General features: G+C 49.5%; 1 protein-coding gene across 1 annotated transcript in view; it reads right to left on the minus strand.

Moving 5' to 3' along the window:
- The window catches only part of bpnt2 (3'(2'), 5'-bisphosphate nucleotidase 2), a 58,065-nt gene extending 45,133 nt beyond the window's left edge, over nt 1-12,932 (minus strand). The window contains exon 1 of the mRNA XM_043710294.2: nt 12,553-12,932. Coding sequence (XP_043566229.1) covers nt 12,553-12,885 — 333 coding nt within the window. The 5' untranslated portion in view covers nt 12,886-12,932. The remainder of the gene's footprint in view (nt 1-12,552) is intronic.
- Nucleotides 12,933-14,175: the final 1,243 nt, after the last annotated feature.

Raw genomic sequence — 14,175 nt, forward strand, 5'->3', positions numbered from 1 at the left:
AGCAGTGGGCAATTCTGTCCCTTGAGCCTGCTCTGCCATTTGATACAATGATGACTGATCTCATCTCAGCCTCAGCTTCACTTTCCTGCCCACTCTCCATAACCTTTCAATCCATGACTAATTAAAATTCTCTTTCGCTCCTCCTTAAATTTACTCAATATCTCAGCATTCACTGCACTCTAGGGTAATAAATTCCAGTTTCACGACCCTTTGACAGAAATAGTTCCGTCTTATGTTTTAAATCTGCTACCCCTTATCCTAAAACTATGACCTCAATTGCCCAACAAGGAAATATCTTTTCTAAATCGACCTTTAGCATCTTAAACACTTCAATTAGATTACCTCTCATTTTTCTAACTCCAGACTGTAAATTACCCAATCTCTCATCATAAGACAATTCCCTCATCTGTGGAATCCATCTACTGAACCTTGTCTGAACCACCTTCAATAAAACTACATCCCTCCTCAAGTAAGGGAACCAAAATTGTACACAATACCCTAGGTGGGGTCTCACTAATGGCCATAGACAGATGCAACAACACTTCCTTAATGTTACACACTATTCATTTAGCAATAAGCATTCAAATTCCATTTCTCTTTCTTATTACCTGCTGTACCTGCATACTCGCTTTCTGCTGATTCATGCATATGGTCACCCAGATGCCTCTGCATCAAAGCACTCTGAAATTTCTCTCAATTTAGATAAGAAGTTGCTTTTCTATTCCTCTGACCAAAATGGATAACCTCACACTTATCCATGTTAAAATTCATCTTACAAATTTTGGCTCACTCACCTAATCTATACATATCCGTTTGTCAATTTCTGATTTCTTCATTCCAACTTACTCTGCCAACTATTTATTGTCATCAGCTATTATGTTTTCTATCCCAGCATCCAAGTCGTTGATATGGATTGTAAATAGCTAAGGCCCAAGGACTGAACCTTATTGCACTAGTTACATCTTGCTAACCAGAAAAAGACCTATTTATCCTGACTTTCTGTTGGTTAGCAAATCTTCTATCCAAGCTAATGTATTACCCCAAACCCAGGTGATCTTACTTTGTGTATTAACCTTTTATACAACACCTTATAGAACATAGAACAATGCAGTGCAGAACAGGCCCTTCAGCCCTCGATATTGTGCCGACCTGTGAACTATTCTCAGCTTGTCCCACTACACTATCGCATCATCATCCATGTGCTTATCTAAGGATCGCTTAAATCTCCCTAATGTGGCTGAGTTGACTACATTAGCAGGTAGGGCATTCCACTCCCTTATCACTCTCTGCGTAAAGAACCTGCCTCTGATATCTGTCTTAAATCTATCACCTCTCAATTTGTAGTTATGCCCTCCTCGTACAAGCTGACATCATCATCCTAGGAAAAAGACTTTCGCTGTCTACCTTATCTAATCCTCTGATCATCTCGTTATGTCTCTATCAAATCCCCTCTTAGCCTCCTTCTTTCCAATGAGAACAGACCCAAGTCTCTCAGCCTTTCCTCATAAAACCTTCCTTCCAGACCAGACAACATCCTAGTAAATCTCCTCTGCACCTTTTCCAAGGCTTCCACATCCTTCCCGAAATATGGCGACCAGAACTGTACACAATATTCCAAGCGTGGCCGTACCAGTGTTTTGTATAGTTGCAGCATGATATTGCGGCTCCGGAACTCAATCCCTCTATGAATGAAAACTAACACACCATATGCCTTCTTAACAGCACTATCCACCTGGGTGGCAACTTTCAGGGATCTATGTGCATGGAACCCAAGATCCCTCTGTACATCCACACTACCAAAAATCTTTCCAGTACTCTGCCTTCCTGTTATTCTTCCCAAAGTGCATCACCTCACATTTAGTTGTAGTGAACTCCATTTGCCAACTCTCAGCCCAATTCTGCAATCGGACTCCAGGCTGAATATTTTCCATCAACCACCACTCGCTGCCTTCTTTCAGAAAGCCAGTTTCTAATCCAAACTACTAAATCACCCTTAATTCCATGCCTCTGCAATTTCTCCAACAGCCTATCATGTGGAACCTTATCAAAGGCTTTACTGAAGTCCATGTATTCCACGTCAACTGCCCTACCCTCATCTACATGTTTGGTCACCTCCTCAAAAAACTCAATGAGGTTTGAGAGACTCAATCTGCCCTTGATGAAACCATGTTGACTATTTGAAATCAAATTGTTGCTTACAAGATGATTATAAATCTTATCTCTTATAATCCTTTCCAAAACCTTTCCGACAATAGAAGGAAGGCTCACTGGTCTATAGTTACCTGGGTCATCTCTACTGCCCTTCTTGAACAAGGACACAGCATTTGCAATCCTCCAGTCCTCTGGTACTAAACCTGTAGACAATGATGACTCAAGTATCAAAGCCAAAGCTATCTCCTCTCTAGTTTCCCAGAGAATCCTTGGATAAATCCCATCCAGCCCAGGGGACTTGTCTACTTTCACTCCTTCTAGAATTGATAACACCTGTGCGTAACTAACCTCGATCCTTTCTAATATCTCGTACCTCAATCTTCTCCTCTACAATACCCTCCTTTTCCTGAGTGAACACCGATGAGAAATGTTCGTTTAGTACCTCTCTGATCTCCACAGGGTCCACACTCAACTTCCCACTTCTGTCTTTGACTGGCCCTATTCCTACCCTCGTCATCCTTTTATTCCTCACATACCTATAGAAAGCTGATCTGTAACTCTCCATTGCCTCATCTGAACCATCTTGCCTCATCAACATATAAGCCTCCTTCTTCTGCTTAACAAGTGATTCAATTTCTGTAGTAAACCACAGTTCCCTTACCTTATCACTTCCTCCCTGCCTGACAGGCACATACCTATCAAGGACACACAATATCTGTTCCTTAAACCAGCTCCACATTTCCATTGTCTGCATCCCCTGCATTTGGCTATTCCATTGCAAGCATCCTAATTCTTGCCTAATCGCATTATAATTGCCCTTGCCCCATCGATAACTCTTGATCTGTAGCATATTCCCATCCCTTTCCATCACTCAATTAAACGTAACTGAATTATGGTCACTCTCTCCAAAGTGCTCAAAACAACTAAACCAAATACCTGGTCTGGATCATTACCAAGCACCAGATCCAGTGTGGCTTCCCCTCTTGTCGGCCCTTCAACATACTGTGTCAGGAAACCCTCCTGTACACATTGGGACAAAAACTGATCCATCCGGCGTCCTAGAGTTATAGCATTCCCAGTCAATGTTGAGGAGGTTAAAGTCCCCCATAATGACCACCCCGTTCCTTTCACTCCTACCCAGAATAATTTTGCCAATCCTCTCCTCCACCTCCCTGGAACTCTGTGGAGGCCTATAAAAAACTCCAAGCAGTGTGACCTCTCCTCTCCTGTTTCTAACCTCAGCCCACACTACCTCAATAGACGAGTCCTCGTCAAAAGTTCTCTCAGCCACCGTTATAGGATCCTTGACTAACAGGGCCACGCCTCCCCCTCTTTTACCGCCTTGCCTGTCCTTAATTAAAGATCTAAACCCTGGAACCTGCAACATCCATTCCTCACCCGGCTCTATCCATGTCTCCGAAATGACCACAACGTCGAAGTTGCAGGTAGCTATCCATGCTGCAAACTCACCTACCTTATTTTGGATATTTCTGGCGTTGAAGTAGACACACTTCAAACCAGGTAAAAACAATGACTGCAGATGCTGGAAACAAGATTCTGGATCAGTGGTGCTGGAAGAGCACAGCAATTCAGGCAGCATCCGAGGACAGGCTCCTAGCAGAGCGCTTTAGGGAACATCTCCGAGACACCCGCACCAATCAACCAAATCGCCCCGTGGCTCAACATTTCAACTCCCCCTCCCACTCTGCCGAGGACATGGAGGTGCTGGGCCTCCTCCACCGCCGCTCCCTCACCACCAGACGCCTGGAGGAAGAACGCCTCATCTTCCGCCTCGGAACACTCCAACCCCAGGGCATCAATGTGGACTTCAACAGCTTCCTCATTTCCCCTTCCCCCACCTCATCCTAGTTTCTAACCTCCAGCAACACGATCCCCTGACGTGTCCGGACTTGTCCGACCTGCCTAGCTCCTTTTCCACCTATCCACTCCACCCTCTCCTCCCTGACCTATCACTTCCCCACTGACCTATTGTACTCTATGCTACTCTATCCCCACCCCCACCCTCCTCTAGCTTATCTCTCCACGCTTCAGGCTCTCTGCCTTTATTCCTGATGAAGGGCTTTTGCCCGAAACATTTTTTTTTAGCTTTTTATCCCTTTTTATACACTTCAAACCAGTTTGCTGTCTGTCAGCACATTCCTGTGACCCTGAAATCCTGTCCCTGTCCTCCCTACTCTCATCCTCCTGTGCACTGCAACTACACCTCAGGTTCCCATCCCCCTGCTAAGCTAGTTTAAACCCACCTGAATAGTACCAGCAAATTTCCCACCCAGGATATTAGTATCTCTCTGGTTCAAGTGAAGACCGTCCTATTTGTACAGTTCTCACCTTCTCCAGAATGAACCCCAATTATCCAAAAACCTGAAACCCTCCTTCCTGCACCATCCCTGCAGCCACGTGTTCAGCTGATATCTCTCCCGATTCCTTGCCTCGCTGTCACATAACACGGGTAACAAACCAGAGATGATAACCCTGCTTGTTCTAGCTCCCAGCATCCACCTTAGCTCTCTGAAATCCTGCCTTACATCCCTATGGCCTTATGAAATGTCTTCTGAAAGTCCAGATATACTACATCAATAAGATCACCATTATCCATACTGCTCGTTGGATCTTCAAAAAACTCCAGCAAATTAGTCAAACATGACTTACCTTTCATAAAACCATGCTGGCTCTAATGGGCTGTGTTTTGACTTTGCAAATGCTCTATTATTATTCCCTAATAATGGTTTCCTTTATGCCTAATTACAGCAATCACATCTCGAGTGAACTGGTACATATTCATAGCACCTAACTGCAATTCTGAAGTTAAAAATGCATTGTTTTGAAGAGTATGGGCAGCAGCAATCATGCTATCATGTTATACTAAACAATAAAAACTAAACACTTAAACAAATTGAGTTAGACAACTTCTTTTTTCACAATAATGAGGTTGCCAGGGCAAATTATCACAAGAGGTTCAACATTCAATTGCCTCACACAGTCAGTGTTCCCAGTCCTCCACATCTTTATTGTTGTATAACCAAAGACAAGAATGTTTAAAAAAAGAACAAAAATGCCTTGCAAGGCTTTTCGCCAAGTAGAGATTGCAGCAACATTCAGGAGATTTAACTCCAACTCTTGGGAGACGCCAACATAATAGTGAGGTAGGAAAGAAATTTAGGTAGTGCTTTTCACAACCTCAAGAATGCTTCAAAGCACTTTACTGTCAACTGAATCCCTTTTGAAGTGCAAAATGTAGATGATACAGATGCCAATTTTCAGACATCAAGCTTCCACAAACAATGATATGATAATGACCGGACAAACGGTGGGAAATCATGTCTCACAAACTTGATTGAGTTTTTTGAAGAAGTAACAAAGAAGATTGATGAGGGCAGAGCAGTAGATGTAATCCATATGGACTTCAGTAAGGTGTTCGACAAGGTTCCCCATGGGAGACTGATTAACAAGGTTAGATCTCATGGAATAAAGGGAGAACTAGCCATTTGGATACAGAACTGGCTCAAAGGTAGAAGACAGAGGGCGGTGGTGGAGGGTTGTTTTTCAGTCTAGAGCCTGTGACCAGTGGAGTGCCACAAGGATCAGTGCTGGGTCCTTTACTTTTTGTCATTTACATAAATGATTTGGATGCGAGCATAAGAGTTACAGTTAGTAAGTTTGCAGATGACACCAAAATTGGAGGTGTAGTGGACAGCGAAGAGGGTTACCTCAGATTACAACAGAATCTGGACCAGATGAACTAATGAGCTGAGAAGTGGCAGATGGAGTTTAATTCAGATAAATGCGAGGTGCTGCATTTTGGGAAAGCAAATCTTAGCAGGACTTATACACTTAATGGTAAGGTCCTAGGGAGTGTTGCTGAACAAAGAGACCTTGGAGTGCAGGTTCATAGCTCCTTGAAAGTGGAGTCGCAGGTAGATAGGATAGTGAAGAATGCGTTTGGTATGCTTTCCTTTATTGGTCAGAGTATTGAGTATAGGAGTTGGGAGGTCATGTTGCAGTTGTATAGGACATTGGTTAGGCCACTGTTGGAATATTGCATGCAATTCTGGTCTTCTTCCTATCAGAAAGATGTTGTGAAACTTGAAAGGGTTCAGAAAAGATTTATAAGGATGTTGCCAGGGTTGGAGGATTTGAGCTATAGGGAGAGGCTGAACAGGCTGGGGCTGTTTTCCCTGGAGCGTCGGAGGCTGAGGGGTGACCTTATAGAGGTTACAAAATTATGAGGGGCATAGCTCAAAGAGTCTGCAGAGCAATAGAGGCAGGTTAGGCGAATCAGCAAAACCTCGCTCAATGTAATATAATGTAGGGAATGTGAGGTTTGCACTTTGGCAGAAAGAATGAATTTTAGTTAATTGGAAAAATATTGCAGAACAGAGAGATTTCTGAGTCTTCGTCCAGGAATCACAGAAAGCTGGCATTCAAATTCAATGGAAAATAGGGAATGCAAATAGATTGCTGATCATTTCATCAAGGGGAATACAGAATAAAAGTAGGGAGGTTTTGGTAAAATTATACAAGGCACTAGTCAGACCACAGCTGAAATAATGTGAACAGCTCTGTGACCTGAACTAAGTAAACGCTGTGACTAGTGGAGTGCCTCAGGAGTCGGGCCCACTGCTGTTGTTATCTATATCAATGATTTAGACGGGAATGAATAAGGCATGATTCACAAGTTTGCAGCTAACAGCGGTATCGTGGACAATGAGGAAGGTTATCAGAAATTGCAGCAGGACCTTGATCAGCTGGGGAAGTGGGCCAAGAAATGGCAAATCGAGTTTAATATAGATAAGTGTGAGGTCTTTCATTTTGGAAAGTTAAATCAAGGTCAGAGTTTCATGGTGAATGGTAGGGCGTTAAGGAGTGTAGTGGAACAGATGGATCTTGGAGCTCAGGTGCACGGTTGTCTGAAAGTGGAGTCACAGGTAGATAGGGCAGTGAAGAAGGCTTTTGGCACATTGGCCTTCATCAGCCAGGACATTGAGTATAAAAGTTGAGAAGTCATGTTGCAGTTATGCAGGCCGCACTTGGAGTATTGTGTTCAATTTTAATCAGCTTGCTATAGAAAGGATGTTATTAAACTGGAAAGTGTAGAAGAAATTTACAAGGATGTTGCCTGGACTCAATGGTCTGAGTTATAAGGAGAGGTTGGACAAGCTAGGACCTTTTTCTTTAGAGCATAGGAGACTTAGGAGGGATCTTAGAGAGGTGTATAAGAAAATGAGAGGCATGGATAGGGTGAATACACTCAGTCTTTTTCCCAAGTTTGGGGACTCGAGGACTAGAGGGCAGCATTTAAGGTTAGAGGGAAAAGAATAAAAGCGAGTCTGAGGGGCAATGTTTTTACACAAATGCTGGTACGCAAAGAGCTGCCAGTGGAAGTGATTGCGGTGGGTACATTATCAATATTTAAAAGGCATTTGGACAAATACATTGGTAGGAAAGAATGAGTAGAATATGGCCCAGCTGCAGGGAAATGGGGTGAGTATGGATGGACATTTTGGTTGGCATGGACCTGTTTGGGCCAAAGGGCCTGCCTCTATGACTCTAAATACTGGCATTGGAGGCAGTCCAGAGAATATTCATTAGGCTGATATCATGTATGTAGGTACTGTCTTATGAGGAGAGGTTGATCAGAATGAACATGTACTCAGTGCAATATAGAAGAATGAGGAGCAACCTTATTGAATTATAAAAGATTTTTATAGGACCTGATAAGGTAGATATGGAAAGGGTGATTTCCCTTGTGGGAGTGCTTTGGATCAGACGGTATAATCGCAGAATAAGGAGTTGCATATTTAAACAGCGATGAGGAGTAGTTTTTCTTTCTCTCTGAGGGTGGTGAATCTGTGGAAATATTGACCAGAGAGGACAGTTGAGGCTGGGTCATTAACTGTATTCAAGGTTGCAGTAGCCAAAGTTTTAATCAGTAAGGAATCAAGGCTATGGAGAAAAGGCAGGAAAGTGGAGCTAAGGATCATCAGATCAGCCATGGTTCCACTGAATGGTGGAACAGATTTGATTGACTAATGGCTCCTAAGTCCTATGGTTCTTATAATGCAGAGAAGCGGGACGTGATACATTTTGGTACAAAGAGCATTGAAAACTATATAAAATATGGGTAAAACTCTAAAGTGGACATAGGGGCAGAGGCACAAATCATTGAATGAAAGTAAAGTGTACAATGTCCTTGGCTTTATTAATAGGGTATAGAAAACAAGAGCAAGGAAGTGGTGTTGAACTTGTTAGGCCTCAGCTGGAGTATTGTGTACAGCTGTGGGTGCCACATTACAGGAAGGATGTCAACACATTGTAGAGAGTGCAGAAGTAGTTTACAAGAATGAGAAGCTTCAGTTATGAGGACTGATTGGAGAATTTGGTACTGTTCTCCCTGGTTAGAAGAAAGTTAAGAGGAGATTGAATAGTTTGTCAAAAACACGAGCAGGTTGGAAAGAGGAGATTGTGATAAATTGTTCATGTTCACAGAAAACACAAGCACAAGAGTGAATAGATTTAAAGTGATCTGAAAGGAAGCACAGGTGAAATGAAGAGAAACTTCTGACTCAGCGAGCAGTGAGAATATGAGATGCACAGCCTGAGAAGCGTATTGCAGGCAGCTTCAATTGAATCATTCAAGAGGGCAGTGAATGATTATTTGAACAAAAATAATGTGTAAGGATATGGGGAAAAAGTAGAAGATTGGCATGAGGTAATGATGCTCGTTTAAGAGCTGGTGCAAGCATGATGGGCGGAGAGGCATTCTTTGGAGCTATTATAGTTCGGTGGTTTTGTGAATGTTCTCTCAGCGCTGACCCCGGACACTGCGCAGCTCCCTGGGTGCTGTCCCAGGACACTGTGCAGCTCCCTGGGTGCTGTCCCAGGACACTGCGCAGCTCCCTGGCTGCTGTCCCAGGACACTGCGCAGCTCCCTGGCTGCTGTCCCAGGACACTGCGCAGCTCCCTGGCTGCTGTCCCAGGACACTGCGCAGCTCCCTGGCTGCTGTCCCAGGACACTGCGCAGCTCCCTGGCTGCTGTCCCAGGACACTGCGCAGCTCCCTGGCTGCTGTCCCAGGACACTGCGCAGCTCCCTGGGTGCTGTCCCAGGACACTGCGCAGCTCCCTGGGTACTGACCCAAGACAGTGCGCAGCTGCCCCGGTACTGAACCAGGACAGTGCGCAGCTGCCCCGGTACTGAACCAGGACAGTGCGCAGCTGCCCCGGTACTGACCCAGGACAGTGCGCAGCTGCCCCGGTACTGACCCAGGACAGTGCGCAGCTGCCCCGGTACTGACCCAGGACAGTGCGCAGCTGCCCCGGTACTGACCCAGGACAGTGCGCAGCTGCCCCGGTACTGACCCAGGACAGTGCGCAGCTGCCCCGGTACTGACCCAGGACAGTGCGCAGCTGCCCCGGTACTGACCCAGGACAGTGCGCAGCTCCCCCGGTACTGACCCAGGACAGTGCGTAGTTGCCCCGGTACTGACCCAGGACAGTGCGTAGTTGCCCCGGTACTGACCCAGGACAGTGCGTAGTTGCCCCGGTACTGACCCAGGACAGTGCACAGCTCCCCCGGTACTGACCCAGGACAGTGCACAGCTCCCCCGGTACTGACCCAGGACAGTGTGCAGCTCCCCCGGTACTGACCCAGAACAGTGCGCAGCTCCCCCGGTACTGACCCAGGACAGTGCGCAGCTCCCCCGGTACTGACCCAGGACAGTGCACAGCTGCCCCGGTACTGACCCAGGACAGTGCACAGCTCCCCCGGTACTGACCCAGGACAGTGCGTAGTTGCCCCGGTACTGACCCAGGACAGTGCGTAGTTGCCCCGGTACTGACCCAGGACAGTGACAGCTGCCCCGGTACTGACCCAGGACAGTGCGCAGCTGCCCCGGTACTGACCCAGGACAGTGCGTAGTTGCCCCGGTACTGACCCAGGACAGTGCACAGCTCCCCCGGTACTGACCCAGGACAGTGCGCAGCTGCCCCGGTACTGACCCAGGACAATGCACAGCTGCCCCGGTACTGACCCAGGACAGTGCACAGCTCCCCCGGTACTGACCCAGGACAGTGCGTAGTTGCCCCGGTACTGACCCAGGACAGTGCGCAGCTCCCCCGGTACTGACCCAGGACAGTGCGCAGCTCCCCCGGTACTGACCCAGGACAGTGCGCAGCTCCCCCGGTACTGACCCAGGACAGTGCGCAGCTGCCCCGGTACTGAACCAGGACAGTGCGCAGCTGCCCCGGTACTGACCCAGGACAGTGCGTAGTTGCCCCGGTACTGACCCAGGACAGTGCGCAGCTCCCCCGGTACTGACCCAGGACAGTGCGCAGCTGCCCCGGTACTGACCCAGGACAGTGCACAGCTCCCCCGGTACTGACCCAGGACAGTGCACAGCTGCCCCGGTACTGACCCAGGACAGTGCACAGCTCCCCCGGTACTGAACCAGGACAGTGCGCAGCTCCCCCGGTACTGACCCAGGACAGTGCGTAGTTGCCCCGGTACTGACCCAGGACAGTGCACAGCTCCCCCGGTACTGAACCAGGACAGTGCACAGCTGCCCCGGTACTGACCCAGGACAGTGCGCAGCTCCCCCGGTACTGACCCAGGACAGTGCACAGCTGCCCCGGTACTGACCCAGGACAGTGCGCAGCTGCCCCGGTACTGACCCAGGACAGTGCGTAGTTGCCCCGGTACTGACCCAGGACAGTGCGTAGTTGCCCCGGTACTGACCCAGGACAGTGCGTAGTTGCCCCGGTACTGACCCAGGACAGTGCACAGCTCCCCCGGTACTGACCCAGGACAGTGCGCAGCTCCCCCGGTACTGACCCAGGACACTGCGTAGTTGCCCCGGTACTGACCCAGGACAGTGCGCAGCCCCCCCGGTACTGACCCAGGACAGTGCGCAGCTCCCCCGGTACTGACCCAGGACAGTGCGCAGCTCCCCCGGTACTGACCCAGGACAGTGCGCAGCTCCCCCGGTACTGACCCAGGACAGTGCGCAGCTCCCCCGGTACTGACCCAGGACAGTGCGCAGCTCCCCCGGTACTGACCCAGGACAGTGCGCAGCTCCCCCGGTACTGACCCAGGACAGTGCGTAGTTGCCCCGGTACTGACCCAGGACAGTGCACAGCTCCCCCGGTACTGACCCAGGACAGTGCGCTGCTCCCCCGGTACTGACCCAGGACAGTGCACAGCTCCCCCGGTACTGACCCAGGACAGTGCACAGCTGCCCCGGTACTGACCCAGGACAGTGCGCAGCTCCCCCGGTACTGACCCAGGACAGTGCGCAGCTGCCCCGGTACTGACCCAGGACAGTGCGCAGCTCCCCCGGTACTGACCCAGGACAGTGCGCAGCTCCCCCGGTACTGACCCAGGACAGTGCGCAGCTCCCCCGGTACTGACCCAGGACAGTGCGCAGCTCCCCCGGTACAGACCCAGGACAGTGCGCAGCTGCCCCGGTACTGACCCAGGACAGTGCACAGCTGCCCCGGTACTGACCCAGGACAGTGCACAGCTCCCCCGGTACTGACCCAGGACAGTGCACAGCTCCCCCGGTACTGACCCAGGACAGTGCGCAGCTCCCCCGGTACTGACCCAGGACAGTGCGCATCTCCCCCGGTACTGACCCAGGACAGTGCGCAGCTCCCCCGGTACTGACCCAGGACAGTGCGTAGTTGCCCCGGTACTGACCCAGGACAGTGCACAGCTCCCCCGGTACTGACCCAGGACAGTGCGCAGCTCCCCCAGTACTGACCCAGGACAGTGCGCTGCTCCCCCGGTACTGACCCAGGACAGTGCACAGCTCCCCCGGTACTGACCCAGGACAGTGCACAGCTGCCCCGGTACTGACCCAGGACAGTGCACAGCTCCCCCGGTACTGACCCAGGACAGTGCACAGCTGCCCCGGTACTGACCCAGGACAGTGCACAGCTCCCCCGGTACTGAACCAGGACAGTGCACAGCTGCCCCGGTACTGACCCAGGACAGTGCACAGCTCCCCCGGTACTGAACCAGGACAGTGCGCAGCTGCCCCGGTACTGACCCAGGACAGTGCACAGCTGCCCCGGTACTGACCCAGGACAGTGCACAGCTCCCCCGGTACTGACCCAGGACAGTGCGCAGCTCCCCCGGTACTGAACCAGGACAGTGCACAGCTGCCCCGGTACTGAACCAGGACAGTGCACAGCTGCCCCGGTACTGACCCAGGACAGTGCGCAGCTGCCCCGGTACTGACCCAGGACAGTGCACAGCTCCCCCGGTACTGACCCAGGACAGTGCACAGCTGCCCCGGTACTGACCCAGGACAGTGCACAGCTCCCCCGGTACTGAACCAGGACAGTGCGCAGCACACTCTGAGTCCAAGCGCCTATTTGCTCACCTTGATGTCTGGGAATGTGTTCCTGAACAAACTGGTCATCCTGCGGTGCGAGAGCAAATCGCCGCTGGTCACCATCTCATCCGCGCCCTCTTTGGTTTTCCCTTTGGACCTCTGGTGGAGGGAGTCCGACTCCTTGACTTCCCGCACGGCTCTGCCTCCTTCCTCCGCCGCCCGGATGGCCACGGACAGGAGCTGGCGGAGATCCACCCTCCCCTGGGCGCTCTCCAGCGCCGTGCTGCCGAACCTGGAGTACAGGTAATAGATCATACCGGTGCACAGCAGGATGCAGAGCAGCAGCCGGCCCCGGGACACACTCACCCCCATTGGAGCCATCAAACCTCCCCCCAGCACTGCCTCCCTGCCCCTCACAACAAGCCGCTTCAACACACCCCAACAGGCTCACTCCCCTTCCCCAGCCGACAGCGAATCGAACGAGTTTCCTTAGAAAACGTATGCGGAAGTAAAGCAGGAAACAAGCCCTGCAGAGTGTCTGTGCATCGGAGAGATCCATCCCTCAGTAAAAGCACCCTCTGCCCTAACCAGATGCATCATTGATGTTTATCCCCTTCCTACACTCGATGTGGTATATTAATGTCGCATTTTAAATGTACAGAAGTTGCCCTCTGGCTTCCCTGAGTCCAACTAAAGTCAAGAGGACAATAAATCAAAAGAAAAACCCGGTAAAACTTGTGAAAATTGCACCCTGGTTGGACTTGTATTGAGTACTACACAACGGCGCTCCAGTGCGACCAACACGTTGCTAGCTACGTATTACTGTTTTTCGGACGTTCACTTACACTGATTCCAGAGATGGGAGGGTTTGCCTCACACAGAGAGATTGAGAAGTTGAGGTCCATACTGGCTAGAGTTTACTAAAAAAAATGCAAGGAGATCGAATTGAGGTATATTAAGATGATAAAGGGGATTGGCAAATGTGCTGGAGCAATTACATCTGAAATAACCCCAAAGAATTGCACATGCCGTAAATCCGACACAGAAAAATTGCTGAGGGGTGGGGGTAAATCACAACAGGTTTGGCAACATCTGTGAAGAGAAAGCAGAGTTAACGTTTCGGGTCCGGTGACCCTTCTTCAGAACTGATGGAAGCAAGGAAAAGGTTGGTATATATATATGCTGAAGGTGGGGAGGGAGCAGGAGTCACTTATATGTGGAGAAGAAGCCCACAGAAAGTGGAACAATAATTGTACAGACAAGGGAATGGGTAAAAGGCAGTCTTTGGGGAATGAATAGCTGCAGTGTGGACCATTCAGGAGATGATGGGCAGATAGGTCTGAGACAAGAAGTCGAGAGGATTTTGTTTTATTATTCATTCATGGGTTGGGCCAGCATTTGTTGCCCATCTTTAATTTGCCCAGAGAATGGTTGAGAGCTGTTTTCTTGAACAGCTCTAATAGTTGGGGCATAGATACATATAGAAGAAACAATGACATTATTACATGCCAGGATGATATGTGGCTTGGAGGGAACTTGGAAGTGTTTCCAAGTATCTGTTGCCTTTGTCCTACTAGATGGTAGTGGTTGTGGGTTTGGCAGGTGCTGTCACAAAAGCCTGTCTGAGTGACTGCGGTGCAGGATCTGACCCATATAACCACCAATGGTAGG

This window comes from Chiloscyllium plagiosum, unplaced genomic scaffold (genome assembly GCF_037043375.1).
Source record: "Chiloscyllium plagiosum isolate Xiang-an unplaced genomic scaffold, Cpla_swu_hap1 HiC_scaffold_15, whole genome shotgun sequence".
Taxonomy (NCBI): domain Eukaryota; kingdom Metazoa; phylum Chordata; class Chondrichthyes; order Orectolobiformes; family Hemiscylliidae; genus Chiloscyllium; species Chiloscyllium plagiosum.